General features: G+C 44.3%; 1 protein-coding gene across 4 annotated transcripts in view; it reads right to left on the bottom strand.

Moving 5' to 3' along the window:
- The window catches only part of SAMHD1 (SAM and HD domain containing deoxynucleoside triphosphate triphosphohydrolase 1), a 1,667,622-nt gene that overhangs the window by 1,552,534 nt on the left and 95,442 nt on the right, over positions 1–19,646 (bottom strand). For all 4 annotated transcript variants that reach the window (XM_085618924.1, XM_085618923.1, XM_085618925.1 and 1 more), the window contains one exon: positions 15,981–16,047. Coding sequence is in view for 2 of the 4 variants with exons in the window: in XM_085618923.1 (XP_085475049.1) it covers positions 15,981–16,047 (67 nt within the window). In the remaining 2 variants the exon portion in view is untranslated. The remainder of the gene's footprint in view (positions 1–15,980; positions 16,048–19,646) is intronic.

Genomic DNA, 19,646 nt, shown 5'->3' with positions numbered 1-19,646 from the left:
ATAGCATATTTGCACAAGAATATGAAAGTCAGAATAAGGTTTGGTTCGAATGGCGAAGTCTCCAATGACATAAAAGTTATTTTAGGTGTGCGGCAAGGCGGCGTGCTAGCACCTCTACTGTTTATATTGTATATTAATGAGCTTAGCCCATTTTTATCTATTATTCCAGATGTCCCAAAGGTAAATGGTGCCTTACTTCCTACACTATTATACGCAGATGACGCAGTGCTGACGGCTCTTACTCCAAAAACACAGAGTGTCGGTGCACTCATTTTTCAATTTATAGCTGTTCTTGAACTACAAACAAATTTTTCAAAATCACATATTATGGCCTGTGGCCCCAAGCGTGTCCAGATTTCTACCCTTGCTGTTGGCCGAAATTGTTTACTAAGCACAAGCACTTTTTTAGGTCTCACGCCTGCGTTGCAGTGCGCAAAACTGCTCGCGCAGCGACAGACCTTTTGTAGGGAGTCTGAAAACGTACTTAGGAATTGCACACGCTCGTGCGTGTGCTTTTCCTTTTGGCTTCCGAGATTGGGCTTTGCGTGCGTGTTATTTTTAAAGAGAGCACACAATAGGCCAAAGGTGGGCGCATTGCTCCACCCATGGCCTACTGGTGTCTATTCCGCGCATTGCTGACGTGTTTTTAATTATCGTGCCCAGACACGGGCGCGATAATTGAAACTCTTTTCAACTAGGAGCTATAGAGGGAAAATGCCAAGCCGCCCTCCACTCAACATCTATCAACACCAATAATGGCTTGGCATCAAGAGGACTCACTTTTCAATTCAAGGACCTCCACTACTATTGGGAATAACTATTTCCCAACCTCCGACAACACGTCCAAATTTAGCCAGGTCCTGGGCCTCTTAAATTTCAATTAAAACAACCTGCAATACAGCCCTTCATTACCTCACGCAAAGTATGACACCACAACTCACAAAAATAGTCAGGGAAGTAGATGTGAGAAGTGAAAAGTGAATGATGAGAAGGCACCTCACGTACGCAACACCAGGAAGGCTGCCAGCTGGTTCTCGCTGGTATGCCCACGTTTTATCATCATTGGTTGCTCATAAAGTCATAAAGATAAGAAAACCAGTGTACAGTAAAGGAAAGGTGGATAGACAAAGAAAAGAAATTCAAATGGAAACTTTGCTGTCCCCATAAACAGAGAAAGAGAATGAAAAACCCAATGTATTGCCAGGAACAAGTGTTCCAAGCAATGTTAAAATTGAGTTGAAAACTCACTTTAGGCCACCCTCTTTATTCACAACCAGAGAGTTCACTCAAAAATAAAAGCACTAGTTTCATTGCCATTGATCTTTATTGTGGCAATTTCATCAGGGCATAGGGTTTTAATCACTCGCCTCACTGGACATCCACTTTTGTGTTACAGAAGGGCTGCATAGCCATTATTGGCGATAATTGAAACCACATGGCTTTTGTGGCGCGCGCGCGCACCACTCGCGGGCTTCAATGTTTTATAGAAGCGATCACTTTCGCGATCGCTTCGCTGTGGTGCGCGCGCACCACTATTTCACTCTTATTTCCAAGTATCCCGTGTGAATATAATATGTTTATCGGTGTGTGTGTGTGTGACCATATGTGTGCATGTATAATATGGGTGGCAGACAATTTCTTTCAAATCTGTAGGTTATTGGACACTCTTGCATGCCAAATGTCGATTTATCCAACTAGATTTCGATTTCTATTCCTATTAGGTGTACGTGCACATAAAGGGAATCTAGTCTGCTCCCTGCTAGTCAGATGTGGGAGCGGGAGGAGCTGCAGACCCCGAAACTCGACACTTTACATGCAGAAACTGACCGGAGCAGGCCCTTTACTCTGCCTCAGCCCTCCGCTGGGTGCTGGGGTGAGAAGGTGCCCCCGGTGTTTCAGGTGTTCTGTGCCACAAAAGCCATTGCACTGCCTTCCATTTTGGATTGCTGTTCATACCGGGTGAAACCATTTCTGCGCTTGAGGGGTGTAGTCGGCTGCCAGTCAGTGGAGATGTGTTATTGGGAGAAGCAGCAAAGCGTACATTCTCTGCAGATTAGATGCGATTGTAAGTGGAAGATTACTTCTTCCTAATTTGTCGTTTTTTTGGACATCGCTGCCGCACAGTTATGGATTTCCTCAAAGTAGATACAATGGCCTTCTTTTTGGATTCATATTCATGGAAGAGGTGTGGCGCCACGGCCATGGCGACTGACTCCGGAATCTAGGGATCACGGTTCGATCCCCGGCGGCAGATTAGCCCAGCACCATGTGACTCTGGGCAATAGCCTGCTTAATCTTCCCGACGGCCCCCAGCGCCCAGAGACCCTTAAGGGTGATTGTTCGCGCTTTACAAATGTGGATATTATTATTATTAGAATCAAACAACAAGAGAGAGAGGGTCAAAAGCACACTCTTCGTCCCCCTAGAGTAATTACGATAAACAACAAAAGAGTATGAGGGAAAAAAACTACTACAAAAAGAAGGGAAAGAAAGCCTATATTACCAAATCAATCAAAATTTGTAAAAAGAGCCCCCACTCACCAACCTGGTTGGTGACATGCTTCATCATTGGACTCCCACCAGGGAGGTCTAATACTTCCCCGGTGTGCTACAACGCCTGTTTACAGCGGAGCTGGTGATTGAATGTCACGTGTGTTAGTGCAATGTGATGTGCAAAGTGAGTGTAAAAAATGTCTAGGTTTCAACCAAAATCCTTTATTGTGGTAAACCTGGCATTAATTTAAAAAGGGTTGTAATAACTGAGTACCAAATTTGGTTAGTTAACCCTAGTTGTGAAAAGGATAAAATTTGGTCAACATGTTTCTGCCTTTTTTGAGATGATTCACCAGGCATTCATCAAGACCCTACTGCCCCGGTGGTATACACACGCTAAGGTGCACCCAACCGTTGGCAGCAATGTTAATAAAAGACTCACGGTTCTTGTTACCGGAGAGACTTCAGGAATTCTGAAGAAAAAAGTGTCTGCAGAAATAAACAGAAAAACATAAACAAATCTTTGCTTAATAAGATAACACGCAATTACATGTATTAGTAAATGGCAAATATCCCCCTTCACTTAACAATACCGTGACTTGGTATATGATAAAAACTGCACAAATTCTCATTTTTTAGAATTCATCCGAGCCATGCAACACCATAATATTATTTGAGGTAAGCTATTTGGCCTCAGGTAATGGCTACCGGTGCTACTGTAATGTACAAAAATCTTTTAAGATGTCAATTGTTTGACAGCATGCATATCGTTCGTTGCACTTCGAAAGTGTCGCAACTGTCCCACACCCTATTATTTAGGGTTGTACTCATTGGCCAAGAAACCAAAGGTAAAAGAGAAAAGAAGAACTACAATTTTAAGGTCACGGAACTTTCAGGAGTCCCCAAAGATATCATTAGGGGAAAAGGTTTTAACAGTCTCGTTCATGATAGTGCGTATTTACAGAACGGGTTCGGAAAAACTTACTAATGGCTATAATCTGCCTCACACCATGGACCCAGGGAGGGGGATGCGCACTTGTAGTCACACTCTGCAATTGAAAATAATATGTTCGTTACCATCTGGTAACCGAAGGAAATGAATGGGACACAAGTTGTGAAATCGCAAAGGACCACTTACTTCGTCAAAGCGCAGCACCCACCGGAACACCTAACGTTCCCTCCGATTTGGATCCCGTAGGTGTCGTTATTGGTCAAGGAAACAGTTTAAATACCTGTAACATCCAATGAATGTCCGAACAAGTCGGATGTTGTTTGATTCTCAAATGCGGAAGCCCCAAGATACGTATTGCGTCATATTACGTCCTCATAGCCAATCGTAGGAAGGACAATGAGGAAATGGCTTAGAGACTAGAACGCTACACCCACTTTAAATCTAGCCTTTACTACGAGTGTGCAATTGAAGGCGGGAGGGGGGGGGGGGGGGGTTTATGAATGGTATCGCATGATTATAGGGAACAAACAGACACAAGAAATTTGTAAGTGCCTTTTTTAAACAATAAAGTACATTACGTTTTGAGGAATGGAAAAAGGAAAACCTCTTTTTCAAACGTTTTTTTCTCTTTCTCAAAACTTTATTCAGTGGCACTTGTGGACATTAGGGTAAAACAGTGATACTTATGGAAATATAGGTCAAATATCCAGACCCTTTAAAATTATAAGGTGACCACGCTAATGAATCAAATGCCAAACAGATGTTTCAGTGCTGCATCACGCTATTCCAGGGTATATTATCGTTTAGGCCAGATGTATGAGTGGCCAGACGATATACCCATCGTTGTTCTTTCTCAAAGAGTCTCTGGGCTATATTATTACCTCCTTGCAGGTGTTCAATAATGGTCCACACTAGATCCTCAATTGTGTGATTGAAGCGGAGAAAATGTTCGGTAAGCTTGGTGGTATTACGCTTACACCTTATATTACTCCGGTGTTCACACACTCGTTGCTTAATCTTTCTGGTGGTCATTCCTATATACCGTAACCCACATGGGCAGGTAATGAGGTAGACCACATTGTTAGTATTGCAATTCGTGTGTTGTCTTTGTGTCCAGACCTTGTCGGTCTCTAACAGCAAGGTCTTACTTGCTTTCGTTAGGTGGCAAACACTACATGTCCCGCATGGGTAGTGTCCCGTTATTTTAGGGAGACCCCAAGCATTGCAAAGTGTTTGTTCACCTTGCATAGTCATGTTCTTTGGGCGAGTATGTACTAGGGCATCTTTAATGCTTCTAGCCTTCTTAAAGGAAAACAAGGGTTTTTCCCATTGCCTATTGTTACTCACCAAGATACGCCAATTCTTGCGTATAGAGTTGGTGACTGCATTGGAGGCCGTGCTATAGGTGGTTACACACGTCAAGGGAATACTCGTGTCAGTTTTTACTGTTTCTTCTAGGAGGGCTTCCCTAGGTTGATTACGAGCTCTCTTGCAGCTTTTTGTAAGGATTCTTCTAGGATAACCTCGTTTCCTTAGTTTCTCAGTCAAATCCTCTGATTGTTTACGGAAATCTGCAACCTCAATACAGTTGCGTCTCAAACGCAAATACTGGCCATATGGTAAATTTTCACGTAGTGTTCGGGGATGGAAACTCGAAAAGGACAGTAAATTGTTCTTTGCTGTAGGCTTATAATGGGTACGTGTCGTCAGCGACCCATTAGTTTTTGTAATCACCAAATCAAGAAAAATCATCTCTGTGTGGTGGTAAGTGTATGTGAACTTAAGGTGTCTGTCACAGGTGTTGATCCAGTTGAAGAAATCTAATAAACGACTTTCTGGACACTGCCATATTATGAACACATCATCGATGTATCTGCGCCACAGGGACAGATGTTGTCCAAACGGGTTATTGACATTTAAAATGTATTTGCTTTCGAAATCAAAGACATATAAACCCGCTACACTAGGGGCAAAAACGCTGCCCATAGATGTACCTGTGGTTTGCAAAAACAGATCACCTTGATATTCAAAAAAGTTCTTTTTTAAAGCCAATGTGGCACATTCAATCACAAAAGATCTGGGAGTGGTATAGTCCCATTGTGCTGCATAGAGGACCTCGGTGAGGACCCTGATGGTTTCGTCCTGAGGTATACTCGTATAGAGGCTCTCTATATCCATTGAGACCAAGATGGTATTTTCATTATCCACATTCAGTGTCTGTATGAGGGCCAAAAGATTTTTGGTGTCCTTCAAGTATGTAGAAGTCCCTTGAACCAACGGTTTCAAAAATTCATCACAGTACCGGGAAAGCGGTTCCAAAAGGGAGCCGATCCCAGACACTATAGGACGTCCGGGAGGCGGGGTCCTATTTTTGTGAGTTTTCGGCAAAGTGTAAAAATAGGGTACAGTCCCTGCACTGGTGGTCAAAAATTGTGCCTCTTGTTTAGAAATATGTTCATTGGATTCTGCCGCATGGACCAAGTTACATATAACTTCTTTTAAATCCATGATGAATTTTTGAAACCGTTGGTTCAAGGGACTTCTACATACTTGAAGGACACCAAAAATCTTTTGGCCCTCATACAGACACTTAATGTGGATAATGAAAATACCATCTTGGTCTTTTGTGATTGAATGTGCCACATTGGCTTTAAAAAAGAACTTTTTTGAATATCAAGGTGATCTGTTTTTGCAAACCACAGGTACATCTATGGGCAGCGTTTTTGCCCCTAGTGTAGCGGGTTTATATGTCTTTGATTTCGAAAGCAAATACATTTTAAATGTCAATAACCCGTTTGGACAACATCTGTCCCTGTGGCGCAGATACATCGATGATGTGTTCATCATATGGCAGGGTCCAGAAAGTCGTTTATTAGATTTCTTCAACTGGATCAACACCTGTGACAGACACCTTAAGTTCACATACACTTACCACCACACAGAGATGATTTTTCTTGATTTGGTGATTACAAACACTAATGGGTCGCTGACGACACGTACCCATTATAAGCCTACAGCAAAGAACAATTTACTGTCCTTTTCGAGTTTCCATCCCCGAACACTACGTGAAAATTTACCATATGGCCAGTATTTGCGTTTGAGACGCAACTGTAGTGAGGTTGCAGATTTCCGTAAACAATCAGAGGATTTGACTGAGAAACTAAGGAAACGAGGTTATCCTAGAAGAATCCTTACAAAAAGCTGCAAGAGAGCTCGTAATCAACCTAGGGAAGCCCTCCTAGAAGAAACAGTAAAAACTGACACGAGTATTCCCTTGACGTGTGTAACCACCTATAGCACGGCCTCCAATGCAGTCACCAACTCTATACGCAAGAATTGGCGTATCTTGGTGAGTAACAATAGGCAATGGGAAAAACCCTTGTTTTCCTTTAAGAAGGCTAGAAGCATTAAAGATGCCCTAGTACATACTCGCCCAAAGAACATGACTATGCAAGGTGAACAAACACTTTGCAATGCTTGGGGTCTCCCCAAAATAACGGGACACTACCCATGCGGAACATGTAGTGTTTGCCACCTAACAAAAGCAAGTAAGACCTTGCTGTTAGAGACCGACAAGGTCTGGACACAAAGACAACACACGAATTGCAATACTAACAATGTGGTCTACCTCATTACCTGCCCATGTGGGTTACGGTATATAGGAATGACCACCAGAAAGATTAAGCAACAAGTGTGTGAACACCGGAGTAATACAAGGTGTAAGCGTAATACCACCAAGCTTACCGAACATTTTCTCCGCTTCAATCACACAATTCAGGATCTAGTGTGGACCATTATTGAACACCTGCAAGGAGGTAATAATATAGCCCAGAGACTCTTTGAGAAAGAACAACGATGGGTATATCGTCTGGCCACTCATACATCTGGCCTAAACGTTAATATACTCTGGAATAGCGTGATGCAGCACTGAAACATCTGTTTGGCATTTGATTCATTAGCGTGGTCACCTTATAATTTTAAAGGGCCTGGATATTTGACCTATATTTCCATAAGTATCACTGTTTTACCCAAATGTCCACAAGTGCCACTGAATAAAGTTTTGAGAAAGAGAAAAAAACGTTTGAAAAAGAGGTATTCCTTTTTCCATTCCTCAAAACGTAATGTACTTTATTGTTTAAAAAAGGCACTTACAAATTTCTTGTGTCTGTTTGTTCCCTATAATCATGCGATACCATTCATAAACCCCCCCCCCCCCGCCCCCCGCCTTCAATTGCACACTCGTAGTAAAGGCTAGATTTAAAGTGGGTGTAGCGTTCTAGTCTCTAAGCCATTTCCTCATTGTCCTTCCTACGATTGGCTATGAGGACGTAATATGACGCAATACGCATCTTGGGGCTTCCGCATTTGAGAATCAAACAACATCCGACTTGTTCGGACATTCATTGGATGTTACAGGTATTTAAACTGTTTCCTTGACCAATAACGACACCTACGGGATCCAAATCGGAGGGAACGTTAGGTGTTCCGGTGGGTGATGCGCTTTGACGAAGTAAGTGGTCCTTTGCGATTTCACAACTTGTGTCCCATTCATTTCCTTCGGTTACCAGATGGTAACGAACATATTATTTTCAACTGCAGAGTGTGACTACAAGTGCGCATCCCCCTCCCTGGGTCCATGGTGTGAGGCAGATTATAGCCATTAGTAAGTTTTTCCGAACCCGTTCTGTAAATACGCACTATCATGAACGAGACTGTTAAAACCTTTTCCCCTAATGATATCTTTGGGGACTCCTGAAAGTTCCGTGACCTTAAAATTGGAGTTCTTCTTTTCTCTTTTACCTTTGGTTTCTTGGCCAATGAGTACAACCCTAAATAATAGGGTGTGGGACAGTTGCGACACTTTCGAAGTGCAACGAACGATATGCATGCTGTCAAACAATTGATGTCTTAAAAGATTTTTGTACATTACAGTAGCACCGGTAGCCATTACCTGAGGCCAAATAGCTTACCTCAAATAATATTATGGTGTTGCATGGCTCGGATGAATTCTAAAAAATGAGAATTTGTGCAGTTTTTATCATATACCAAGTCACGGTATTGTTAAGTGAAGGGGGATATTTGCCATTTACTAATACATGTAATTGCGTGTTATCTTATTAACCCCTTCGGTGCTCATGACGGAACGGTTCCGTCATGAGCCACGGTTGAGCTGTGCTCATGACGGAACCGTTCCGTCATGACCACGCCCGCGCAAGATTCCGTCAGCACAGCGGCGGAATTTGCGCAGCATGGAAGGGGTTAAGCAAAGATTTGTTTATGTTTTTCTGTTTATTTCTGCAGACACTTTTTTCTTCAGAATTCCTGAAGTCTCTCCGGTAACAAGAACCGTGAGTCTTTTATTAACATTGCTGCCAACGGTTGGGTGCACCTTAGCGTGTGTATACCACCGGGGCAGTAGGGTCCTGATGAATGCCTGGTGAATCATCTCAAAAAAGGCAGAAACAGGTTGACCAAATTTTATCCTTTTCACAACTAGGGTTAACTAACCAAATTTGGTACTCAGTTATTACAACCCTTTTTAAATTAATGCCAGGTTTACCACAATAAAGGATTTTGGTTGAAACCTAGACATTTTTTACACTCACTTTGCACATCACATTGCACTAACACACGTGACATTCAATCACCAGCTCCGCTGTAAACAGGCGTTGTAGCACACCGGGGAAGTATTAGACCTCCCTGGTGGGAGTCCAATGATGAAGCATGTCACCAACCAGGTTGGTGAGTGAAGGCTCTTTTTACAAATTTTGATTGATTTGGTAATATAGGCTTTCTTTCCCTTCTCTTTGTAGTAGTTTTTTTCCCTCATACTCTTTTGTTGTTTATCATATTATTATTCATAAGAGCTAAAGTATCGGTCATTGATAATTGACCAGCTGAAGCACACGATGGAGATGACTGTCACACTTAATTGGAGGTATGCATGGCTTTAAGTGGGCCGGGTCCTACCGGTGCTCAACACCAGCATTTCTAAAAAAAAAAAAAGCAGGTGCTGAGACGGCTCCCTATATGGCTCTCCATTTTTGCCCTCACTCTCCAGGTGAAACAAATTTGCAGCCTTTGATGCAACTTTGAGACTTGTTATAGTTTTTCACAGTCTCATCATTTCAGAACAGAAGCATTTTCAAAATTATATTAAACGAATTCATAGTTGTTGCTTATTTATCTTATGCAACTAACAACCATTGACAAAGCCGATAGTCCTGGCTTGTTGTAGGTGTAATGTTACTTGTTGTATTATTTATCTGAATGCAATGACAGAAGCAGCAACCAGTTGGGTGGCACACTATACAAAGCACAGATTGTTAGCTTATGTGTTCTTAATTCACGTCCTTAATTACATCAGCCACACCCCTTTGAGAGACCCCCCACCCCAGTTTTTTCGTCCCACCTAAAGCCCTGGAGGTATGTGCCTTGGGTACCCACGCACCAAGCAAATCAAGTTTGTTGCTCAGTTTTAGACCTGGCGCTGTTCCTGGCGAAATGTGCAGCAACACGTCCTGGGGAGCTCCTGTCTCTTCTGTTCTGTCACATAATTGCAAAGCTTTTAAGCATTTGCAATACAATAGGTCTGGCATTTACATGAGTTTGAGCTATTGACCCTGCAAATGACAATGCCTTTTACTTTTGTTTTCGTTTTTAAAACATAAATAAAAGGCATGGTCATTTACAATGCCAACAGCTCAAACTCGTATAAATGCGAGACCTATTACATTGCAAATGCTTGTCTTATTTAGGGGTTACATTTGATGCTGCTGACTAATGGGCACCTAATATCACACAGTGTAGGCTGACGTTATCGAAGACAGTAGGCTCCCAATTTATTTTACCTCCGACTCCAGAAGCAGGGTACTCTTTCCATTATTACAGATTTTTGAGCCTCAATGCGTCGCCATTACAACAAATGTGGCCGAGATATGGGGCATTGCGAACTGTGAAGCCATTCAGGTGGCGGAAAATCGTTTCTGCAGAAAAGCCATCTCTGCCCTTCTATCCTCTCCTCCCATCTTATTTGTCGTGAGGAGCTGGGTTTGACTTATTTGGGTAAGCACATCAAAGCAAGGCCCCTCCTGCTGTGATTTTTCATTTAGAGAACTGAGGAAGCATCTCTGACTAGAGATAATATGAATGACTGTCTTGCAAGTGATAAAGCCCTCACCATCCATTGGATAGCATATGTAAATAATTTTTTTACAAGAGATTGGGCTGTCTCATGTTTTTTTCTGATCCCAGCGCTAATAGTAGCATAAATAACAAACATTTGCAACGCAATAGGTCTCGCATTATAAAAGTGTGAGCAGTTGGCATTGCTAATAATAATGCAACACTAGCTATTGGCATTGTAAATGATGCCATTTATGTGTTTGTTTTATAAAATAGATTAAAAAAGGCATTGTCATGAACAATGACAATAACTGAAACTTTTGCAAATGCGAGACCTATTGCATTGCAAATGCTTGTTTCAGTACTGCAGCTTTTAAAAAGTTTTAGTCACTTCTCAAAATGAAATCCATTTTATCAGCGTTGCCAGTGGTCCTTTATGTTTAATGCCCTAAATGAAACACAATGTTCTAAGCAGATTGCTAAACAGCATCTCCAGCCCCGATCACAATGTCTCACTTCATGCTGGACAGTGGACACCCTGTTTTTATGCAGCGCCAAGACGGGGTGAACTAATGCACAGACTGAGGTCTGTCAGCCTCAGAGGCTCAAAGCATTCCTTGCAACAGTCCGCTGTGTCAAGGTATTGCCATGTGTACAGCACACACTCTGCAACAGCAAGAGGTTTCAAAGTTGGGGGTGACTTCCCAAACTTTCTAGAGGTGTTCATCGTGTTTGGTGACAGCGTATTTATGCTGACAGCCAAAAAATCTGTTTGTGGTTGTGTGTGTGTTGTGTGTGGGTGGTTGTGTGTTTGTTTTATTGTGTGTGTGGTTTTGTGCATGTGTGGGTGTGGTTGTGTGTGGGTGTGTGTGTGTGTGGTTGTGTGTGTGGTTTTGTGTGTGTGGTTGTGTGTGTGGTTGTGTGTGTGTGGTTGTGTGTGTGTGTGTGGTTGTGTGTGTGTGTGGTTGTGTGTGTGTGTGGTTGTGTGTGTGGTTGTGTGTGTGTGTGTGTGTGTGTGTGTGTGGTTGTGTGTGAGTGGTTGGGGTTGTTTGTGGTTGTGTGAGTGGTTGGGGTTGTGTTTGTGGTTTTGTGTGTGTGGTTGGGGTTGTGTTTGTGGTTTTGTGTGTGTGTGGTTGTGTTTGTGGTTTTGTGTGTGAGTGTTTGTGGTTGTGTGTGTGGTTGTGTGTGTGGTTCTGCGTGTGGTTGTGTGTTGTGGTTGTGTGTGGTGGTGTGTGTGGTTGTGTGTTTGTGTTATTGTGTGTGTGCTTGTGGTTGGGGGGGATTGGGGAGGGCAGAGGTAGAGAAGGAGAATGGAAGGAGGAAAGAAGAGGAAAGGGGATGTAAAATTATTGAGAAGTGTGTCAGGAAGGCAAAGAGATAAAGAGAACAGGAGGTTCAGTGGGGATAGAATGTGAGAGGAGAAAGTGAAGGGGAAGTTAAGTGAGGACAGCAGTAGGAAGGTGTCGGATTTAGGAGGGGACTAGATGGGGGAAGGAGAGTGGGGGCATACTAGAGGAGATGAAATGGGATCTAAAGATGATAGAAGGGCAGGGGGAGACGAATGACCATCGATGGAAAAAGAGGCAGGTGGAGGGTGGAGACCTAAAAGGTGATAAGATGAGGCAGGATTGGGAGGGGCGAGTACAGAAAGAGCAGAAGCTGTGAAAGGAGAGAAAAGAAAATAGAAATGGAGAAGCATGGGGAGGGGGCAGGAAAGAGATGGGGAGGTGAGAGAATAAAGAGTGGGAGAGAAGGACCAGGAGAAAAGGATGGAAGGTGGAGAGAAGAGGGGGCAGTGGCTGAGATAAGGGTGCGGATGTATGTGGAAGAAAGAAACTAAAAAGAGATGGGAGTGGAATGAGACTAGAGGAGAGGGAGGCTGAGGAAAAGAGGGGCAAGAAATAGATAAGGAGGGCCGGGGGGGGGGGGGGGGGGGGGGGAGCGAGGCCAGTTAGAGGGAGGCTGTAGAGGGGGCAAGAAAGAGATGAGGAGGGTGGGGGGGTAGCAAGGCCAGAGGAGAGGGAGACTGGAGAGGAGGGAGGCAGGAAAGATGGGGAGGGAAGCGAGGCCAGAGGAGAGGGAGGCTGTAGAGGGGACAAGAAAGAGATGGGGAGTGGGGAGGTCAGAGGGGAGGGAGGCTGGATGGGAGAGGGGCAAGAAAGAGATGGGGGGAAGCGAGGCAAGAGGAGAGGGAGGCTGGAGAGGGGCCAAGAAAGAGATGAGGAGGGTGTGGGGGGCAGCGAGGCCAGAGGGGAGGGAGACTGGAGAGGAGAGGGGCAAGAAAGAGATGGTGAGGGGGGGCGAGGCCAGAGGGGAGGGATGCTGGAGAGGAGGGAGGCAAGAAAGAGATGTGGAGGGCAGGGAGGGAAGTGAGGCCAGAGGAGAGGGAGGCTGGAGAGGGGGCAAGAAGGAGATGAGGAGGTTGGGGGGGGCGAGGCCAGATGAGCTGTGAAGCATCCAGACTGTCCTGAAGGAAATAAGGTGCGAGGTCGGGGTGAAGGCCAGAAAGAGTTGAGAAGGGAGGATGGAGAGGGGGTAGAGTAGATGAATATGTGGCGGTGGGGACGGAAAACATACTAGAAGCGAGCAGGGAGAGAATAAAAGAGGTGTGGAGAAGAGAAGGATTTTACGCAGGTAGAGGGGTAGAAGGACGCTGCAAGGCAAGAAAAGAACATCAGAAGATGAGAAAGAGGGGTGAGGGAGAAGATAACGAGATACAGATGAGACTATGGCGGTGGAGACGAAAACAATGAGATACGGATGAGAGTATGAGACGGAGACTGGAGAAGTGAAGGGCGGAGGAAGGGTTGGGGAGCGAGCATAGGAAAAAGGAGAGAAAAGGCTTCCGAGGGAATAGTGGAGAGGAGAAGAGGAAGCCCGTGAGGCGCAGAGGGAAGAGGTGAAAGAATGAAATGTGGAAGTGTAATAAGGGAAGAAAAGAAAGTGAGGGAGGGGTCTCAAGGGTGGGATATTGTAAGGAATGGGTGGCAAAGAGAAGTGATGGGAAGGAAGAAAGTGGAGGAGAGAACATTAAAAGAGAGTGCTGCTCTAGAGGGGACACGAGGAAAGGGAGTACAGGGCATGAAAAGGGTGTGTGCACACTTAAGAGTGTGCACCTGAAGATGCGTAAAGGTGGTGAGAGGGAGCAAAGGGAGGGCTGGGGAAGTAATGATGTGGAAGAAGTGAGACTTAGGCTGAGATGGGGTAGAGGAGTAGGTGCAATGGCATGGTATAATGAGGGGGAGTGATGAAGGAGAGAAGGAGCTTGAGAGAGGGACATGTGGTGGTGTGCATCAGGAGGTACTGCGACAAAGGCAGTCAGAGAACGAGGGAAATGAGACAGACCACATGTAGAAAGAGACAGCAAAGTGGGGAGGATGGTTATATGATTAGAGGCTGCGCAGGTAGAAATGTGGGGAAAGAGGTGAGACGCGGACGGACTGCATGGTGCACGCGGGGAGGAACAAGGGAGGGGAAGGAAGCACACTAGGTGGAAAGGGGGCAGGAGATATAACGAAAAAGGAAGAACAAAAACGGAGGTTGGATGGGCAAAGGAAGAAAGAGGCGACACGCGAACTGGAATAAATAAAACTAAAAAGGAGGAAACTGGAGGAAAGAAGTCATCGCGATCACGATCGCTGTGAAAGCGAAAGTAATCGCGATGACGCGCTAAAACACGCAAGGGATGCGTGCGCAAGCACGTGTGCTTGTTGCGCGTTCTAGCAAGCTGGCTAAAAAGCTGGGGGAAAATGCTACCGCCGGCCACAGCTTGCGCGCGCCCGCACACATGCACTGCAAGCTGTAGCCGACGGTAGCATTTTTTGAAGCCCTCACTTAAGGTCTCGCCAGACCAGCGCCCAAGCGCTGGGTCAGGCGAGACCTAAAAACAGTGTGCCTTGGGACTACTCTTGTGAGATTAGCTGATCTGGTGCTATAAAACAGTCTCCTTGGGTAGAGGTTACACCCCGGATGCAATGTCGCTAAATTACTACTTAGGGACTTAAATGCGGTTAAAAAATGTTGGGGAAAAAATGTGCAACACAGTCCAATTTCGGATCACCAGTAACACAGGCCAAGGGAGTAACGGGGGGAGGTATACCTGGCTTTCAGCCTCCACTGAAATATACCTCATAGCTTTCAAGACCAAAGTCTTCCCTATTAAAATTCCCTGGTCCACAGTCCGAACCTTAGCAGCCTCCCAGGGCCCACTTACCAGTAAAAGTTCATGGAATCAAAGAGATCTTTGATGTGCACAAACAATGCTCCCCTTCCTTCAGTGTGTGCTCCCACCCCAGCCCTCAGAATTGTCAGCAATACACGTCTCCTAAGGGCAGTAGCCCTCTATCACTAGGGTAGTGCTGTGTGCATCTCTCCCGGTCCAACAAGATAAATTACCACGAGACAGGCCTAGGTCATGACACATACACATGATCCATGTCCGCCCATGACCAAAAGTCAATACCAGGTATCCAGACATCCTTCCAGCTGGGGCACTCAAGGCAGGGGTGCAGAAACTTCTCCATGCAAGGGAATTTATCATCCAAACAACATTGCCAACATCTTGTGCAAAGGCCAGACCGGGGGTTTCCAAATTTGATCGGACAGCCCCCCATTACTTTGGCTCAATTACACAAATGCAGAGAAGCAAACTACTTTGTGTATGGTTGTGAATGTATCCAAAGTCCTATGCTGTATGAAGTAGTGGATGGAAGTAAAATGCTAATGATGACTGAAAGCCTCATAATTATTATTTAACTTTAGTAAAATCAAAATGTCTTGGCTAACATGAGACCTAAAAAGAGAGCCGCTCTTCCCAAACCGGTGAGAGGGAAAAGGGACTGCCCTGCAATTTACTGCCACCACTGTCAATCCTCTACAGGCCAGTGATAGAACCCTTCTAAATATCACTTCATATCACGGAAAGACCTCATAGCACACTTAAGATCATCATGTGTGCTGAGGAAAAACATTTTTTACTTGCCATGGGGACCTCAAGGCAGAGGTGTAAGTTCTGCAGAGCCTCCCAGAACACTTATTACACATAACCATTTTTGCAGCTACGTAAACACTGTCTCAAACGAATATTTAATGGGACATACGGGGTAGAGATCAAGCCTCTACACAATTGTGGATTTAATACAGTGTTGAAATTACTTTCGGAGATCTGGGAGACGTAGAGTCTAGATTCAATCTCTAGTCTACTATTTGTAATGGTTTTCAATCTCACTACTCATTAATGAAGTTTGAGCCCTTGCACTACTATACATTGGCTTAAATATATTTGTTATTAGATTTTGTTAAAGGGTATTTTAAAGTTTTACAAGTTTACAGAGACGTAGTTTGCTATAATTTTATTTGCTGTATTTACATAAGATTTAATTCAATAAAATTATGCAATAAATGAACTCGCCTTATGCCCAGGTTTTCCAGATGAGATTCACTCAGATAGTGCAGCCCTCGTCCAGTGATCCGGTTTTCTAAAATATAAAACAGTTGTATGTTCGTGGGCTTAACACCAGGGCGATCAAATTTACTACATATTTGCCTTTTGTGTCAAATTTCTGTACAATACATTCAAGCTGGAGAGATAAGCCCTTGCCATTTAACATCCCACGCATTGGACAATTTCCCATTACAGACCTGGTACTGACTAGCCCGTGGTCACTACAACTGCAGGCAATATGATTATATCTACTACGAGCAAGCAGACAGAACAAGGATGATATCTTCAACAGTCATGACATTTTGTACTGACATAATTTAAAGATATATATTCTATTTAAAAACACACCAAGATATCTACAAAATGCTATCTGAAGTTGTTGAATTTTATACTGGTATAAACGTCACATTCATCATTAGTAAAATCCTGTGGTGATACTCCCCAAGGGTATAAGCTCTTCATCACCTGAGAACCAAACACATTTCTAAAATACACAGAACTACGTACCATAGGACTGGGGTCGCTTAATGTTATAATGGGAAACAGATATTTGTACCAAGGATGATGCAGAAGGGAAGGAGGCGTTCATGTACACAAGTGAAAAAGCAATAAGAACGAGCTTCCAAGATACCAAATTGAGCGTACTACATTTACCCCTGGTGTGGGCATAGGAGAATACTTGCTTGAGGGGCTGCAAAATGCAAGGATCTCTAAACAACACACACTATATATGTTCTCAAACTGTAAGGTTCTGGAAGTATGCTTATAAAGCCCCAAGGGGAAAGACAGAAATGTGCATCACAATGAAGAGGAGGACAATGATACTGTGGAGATGGTGGAATGTGACCCTTCAATTTAAAGCATGAAAATACCCTGTAAGACTAGCAGTGGCAAAGTGAACAAGCATTTGCTATGCAATAGGTCTCGCATTTATGCAGGTTTAAGCAGTTGGCATTGTAAATGACAATGCCTTTTATTTATGTTTTGAAAACCAAAACATAAATAAAGGGCATTGTCATTTACAATGCCAATAGCTCAAACTGCATAAATAACAAGACCTATTGCATTGCAAATGCTTGGTCAAGCCTTGGTGTCGATCATCGTAACCGTTGAGTCTGTAAGCTGGAGAAGCCCCATGACCAATTAATGCCAGTACTCACACCGCACGCAGTTTAGAGTTTCATGAAATCACCCCCACCCAACCCTCCGACGAGTGTGACGAGCGAGCACCCGAGAGCAGCGGGAGGTACAGCGCCCAGGTCTTACGAGAAACGCACCTGGGCAGCCACCACCTGGGTGCCGCACGGGAACCTCATGCTGGAGATGGAAGACGGGGTGGGCCTTATCACCCCGATGAGGCGGCACCATGGGGAACACAGCAGAGGGACTCCACCCCACGGGACTTCTGTAGCACTACAAGACTGCACGAAAACCGCTAACATATACGCACGCCTTTAGACTTTTTGTGAAATCACTGCACCAATTTCCTGCCGAGTGTGACGAAATCAGTAATAAGATCGCTGCCCCGGGGTGTTCAGACACACACACACACACACCCTTAGTCACAACTGCGGGCGGTAAACAGCTCCCCTTTAATCCTATCAAGCACTTTACTCCTTCAGTCCAGCAGTATGTTCAGTGTGGAATATGCAATTGTATTTATATAGCGCTTACTACCGCGTTGAAGCACTTTTCGGCAAGTAGTAAAGGATTAGAGGTGAATTCTCTGGTAAAGCGCGCACATTTAATTCCAGCCACGTCTGCAATTGTGTCTAACTAGCCTCTAAAGTCATTTTTGACGCCAAATGCACTTGAAAGTTATGTCTTTCAAACTACAAAATACTAGAAACCCTTGCGGCTCCACACACAGAAACCAGACCCGGAAGGACTTACCGTGTGTGTCATATTTCATTATAGCCTGGGTCACTGAATAATGGACTGGAATGCGTGATGTTTTGGCAGAAAACCTGCCACGCAAGTAGCTAGGAAAAAGGCGCGCGGGTTCATCCATGTACCAACTTAGGACAGCGAAAACAGGAGCGCCTAAAATGCAGACTCTAGCAGGAGATTTAAGAACACCAGAGAAGTCACAGAGAACAAGCGCAGTGCACCCTGAAGCTACAGTGCCCGGCCAGCTCATGACACAGCATTTTTTTCTCCGATTTAAAAAAATGTGCAATGCGAACGACTACTGCTCCCGAAAAACTGCACTCATGACGGGTTTTGCCTAGTCCTTTGCCTTTCACAAGTTGTACAGCATATATAATTTAAAAACAACACGGCACATGTAGCAGGTGGCTCAACATACAATGCTGTCGACTTTGGAGCTGGAGAACAGGGTTCGAACTTCGGGTGGGCTGTACCACGTAATCACATATAAATGAACGGAGATCTCGGAGGGGAGTAGAAAGAGACAAATAAAACAAGGGGGGGGTCACAAAGAGCGCATTACCACTGCATGACGCAGCTCCTTAGCCAAAGAGCGCACAACGGAGGGCTCCTCTGCAGGGCGTTGCCATTGTGCTAATACAAGAAAAAAGTGCTTAGCGGCTAGTTAAGAGACACCATGTCACACCGCGAGTAAACGATCCAGTCCAGATGGGTGGGGCCAAAAGGAGACCGGGCAGTAACAAAGAGGGACTAAAAAGCCTCAATCACAATGGAAAGCCAGGGTTTAGCATGCAGGATGACGCAAGCCAATAGAATGAAGGGGCGGAGCCTAGACTCCACTTCTGAAATAGGCTTGATTACAAGAAGCCTTGTAGAGCAAGCAACGCATGTGCGCTGGAACGCTAGGCAAGACCTAAAAATTGCCAAGCGTTGGGAAGATCATGAGGCCCTGAAATTCCTCACATGGTGTAACAACATTGGCTGTTGTCCGGGGGCTGACGGAACTCTTTTTTTTTTTTTTTTAAATATACTGTCCATGGATCCAACACGAAGTTCGAAGTTCCAGGTTAAACTAATGTAAAAATGGGAACACAAAGGGTTATTTGAATAATGAAATTTAGATATTAAGTTAATATGATGGACTCTGGAAATTATTTCCTTTTGAATGGCAGGTGGGGACGAATATTTTGCTGAGAAACGTAGACACAGCAATGTTATTTTTGAGAATACAAATATTTAAAAAATAATACAATTCTTCAGACTCAATCTACTAACCTAATGCTGGTCATTCTAGCAAGAACTCCTGTAAAGGTTGTTAAGGCTCAAATTCGATGGATCCAAATTTTAGGCAGTACAATCAGCTGCCCACCTATCTGTCTTCATTCACTCCAGTCGAATACCTAGAATATTGTAGCTTCGATTAGAAACTTTTGCGGCACACATTTGTGTTTTTTGCAGCATATTTTTTTTTTACTCGTTACTGTTGCATAGTTAGGTCTTGTGGTTTACAAGTAGCAGTAGGGCACTTAATAATCCCAGTGTTTATTTCTGGGCTTTGCTACAGGGAGATTTATAAGGAAAGAGGAGATGGGCTGAAAAAAAAAGAGAATTGGCATAGCCAATAGGTCTCGCCTTTGGGACCTTCAATTAATCAATCTGGGAATTGTAAGCGTGCTACTCGCCCATGAGGGTCTCAAGGCACTGAGGGGGGAGGGGGGGGGGCAGATCTGTTTAGCCGAAGAG

The sequence above is a fragment of the Triturus cristatus genome, chromosome 7, assembly GCF_964204655.1.
Source record: "Triturus cristatus chromosome 7, aTriCri1.1, whole genome shotgun sequence".
In the NCBI taxonomy this organism is placed as follows: domain Eukaryota; kingdom Metazoa; phylum Chordata; class Amphibia; order Caudata; family Salamandridae; genus Triturus; species Triturus cristatus.
The sequence above is the reverse complement of the archived record's forward strand: the minus strand, read 5'-3'. Positions and strand labels throughout refer to the sequence as shown.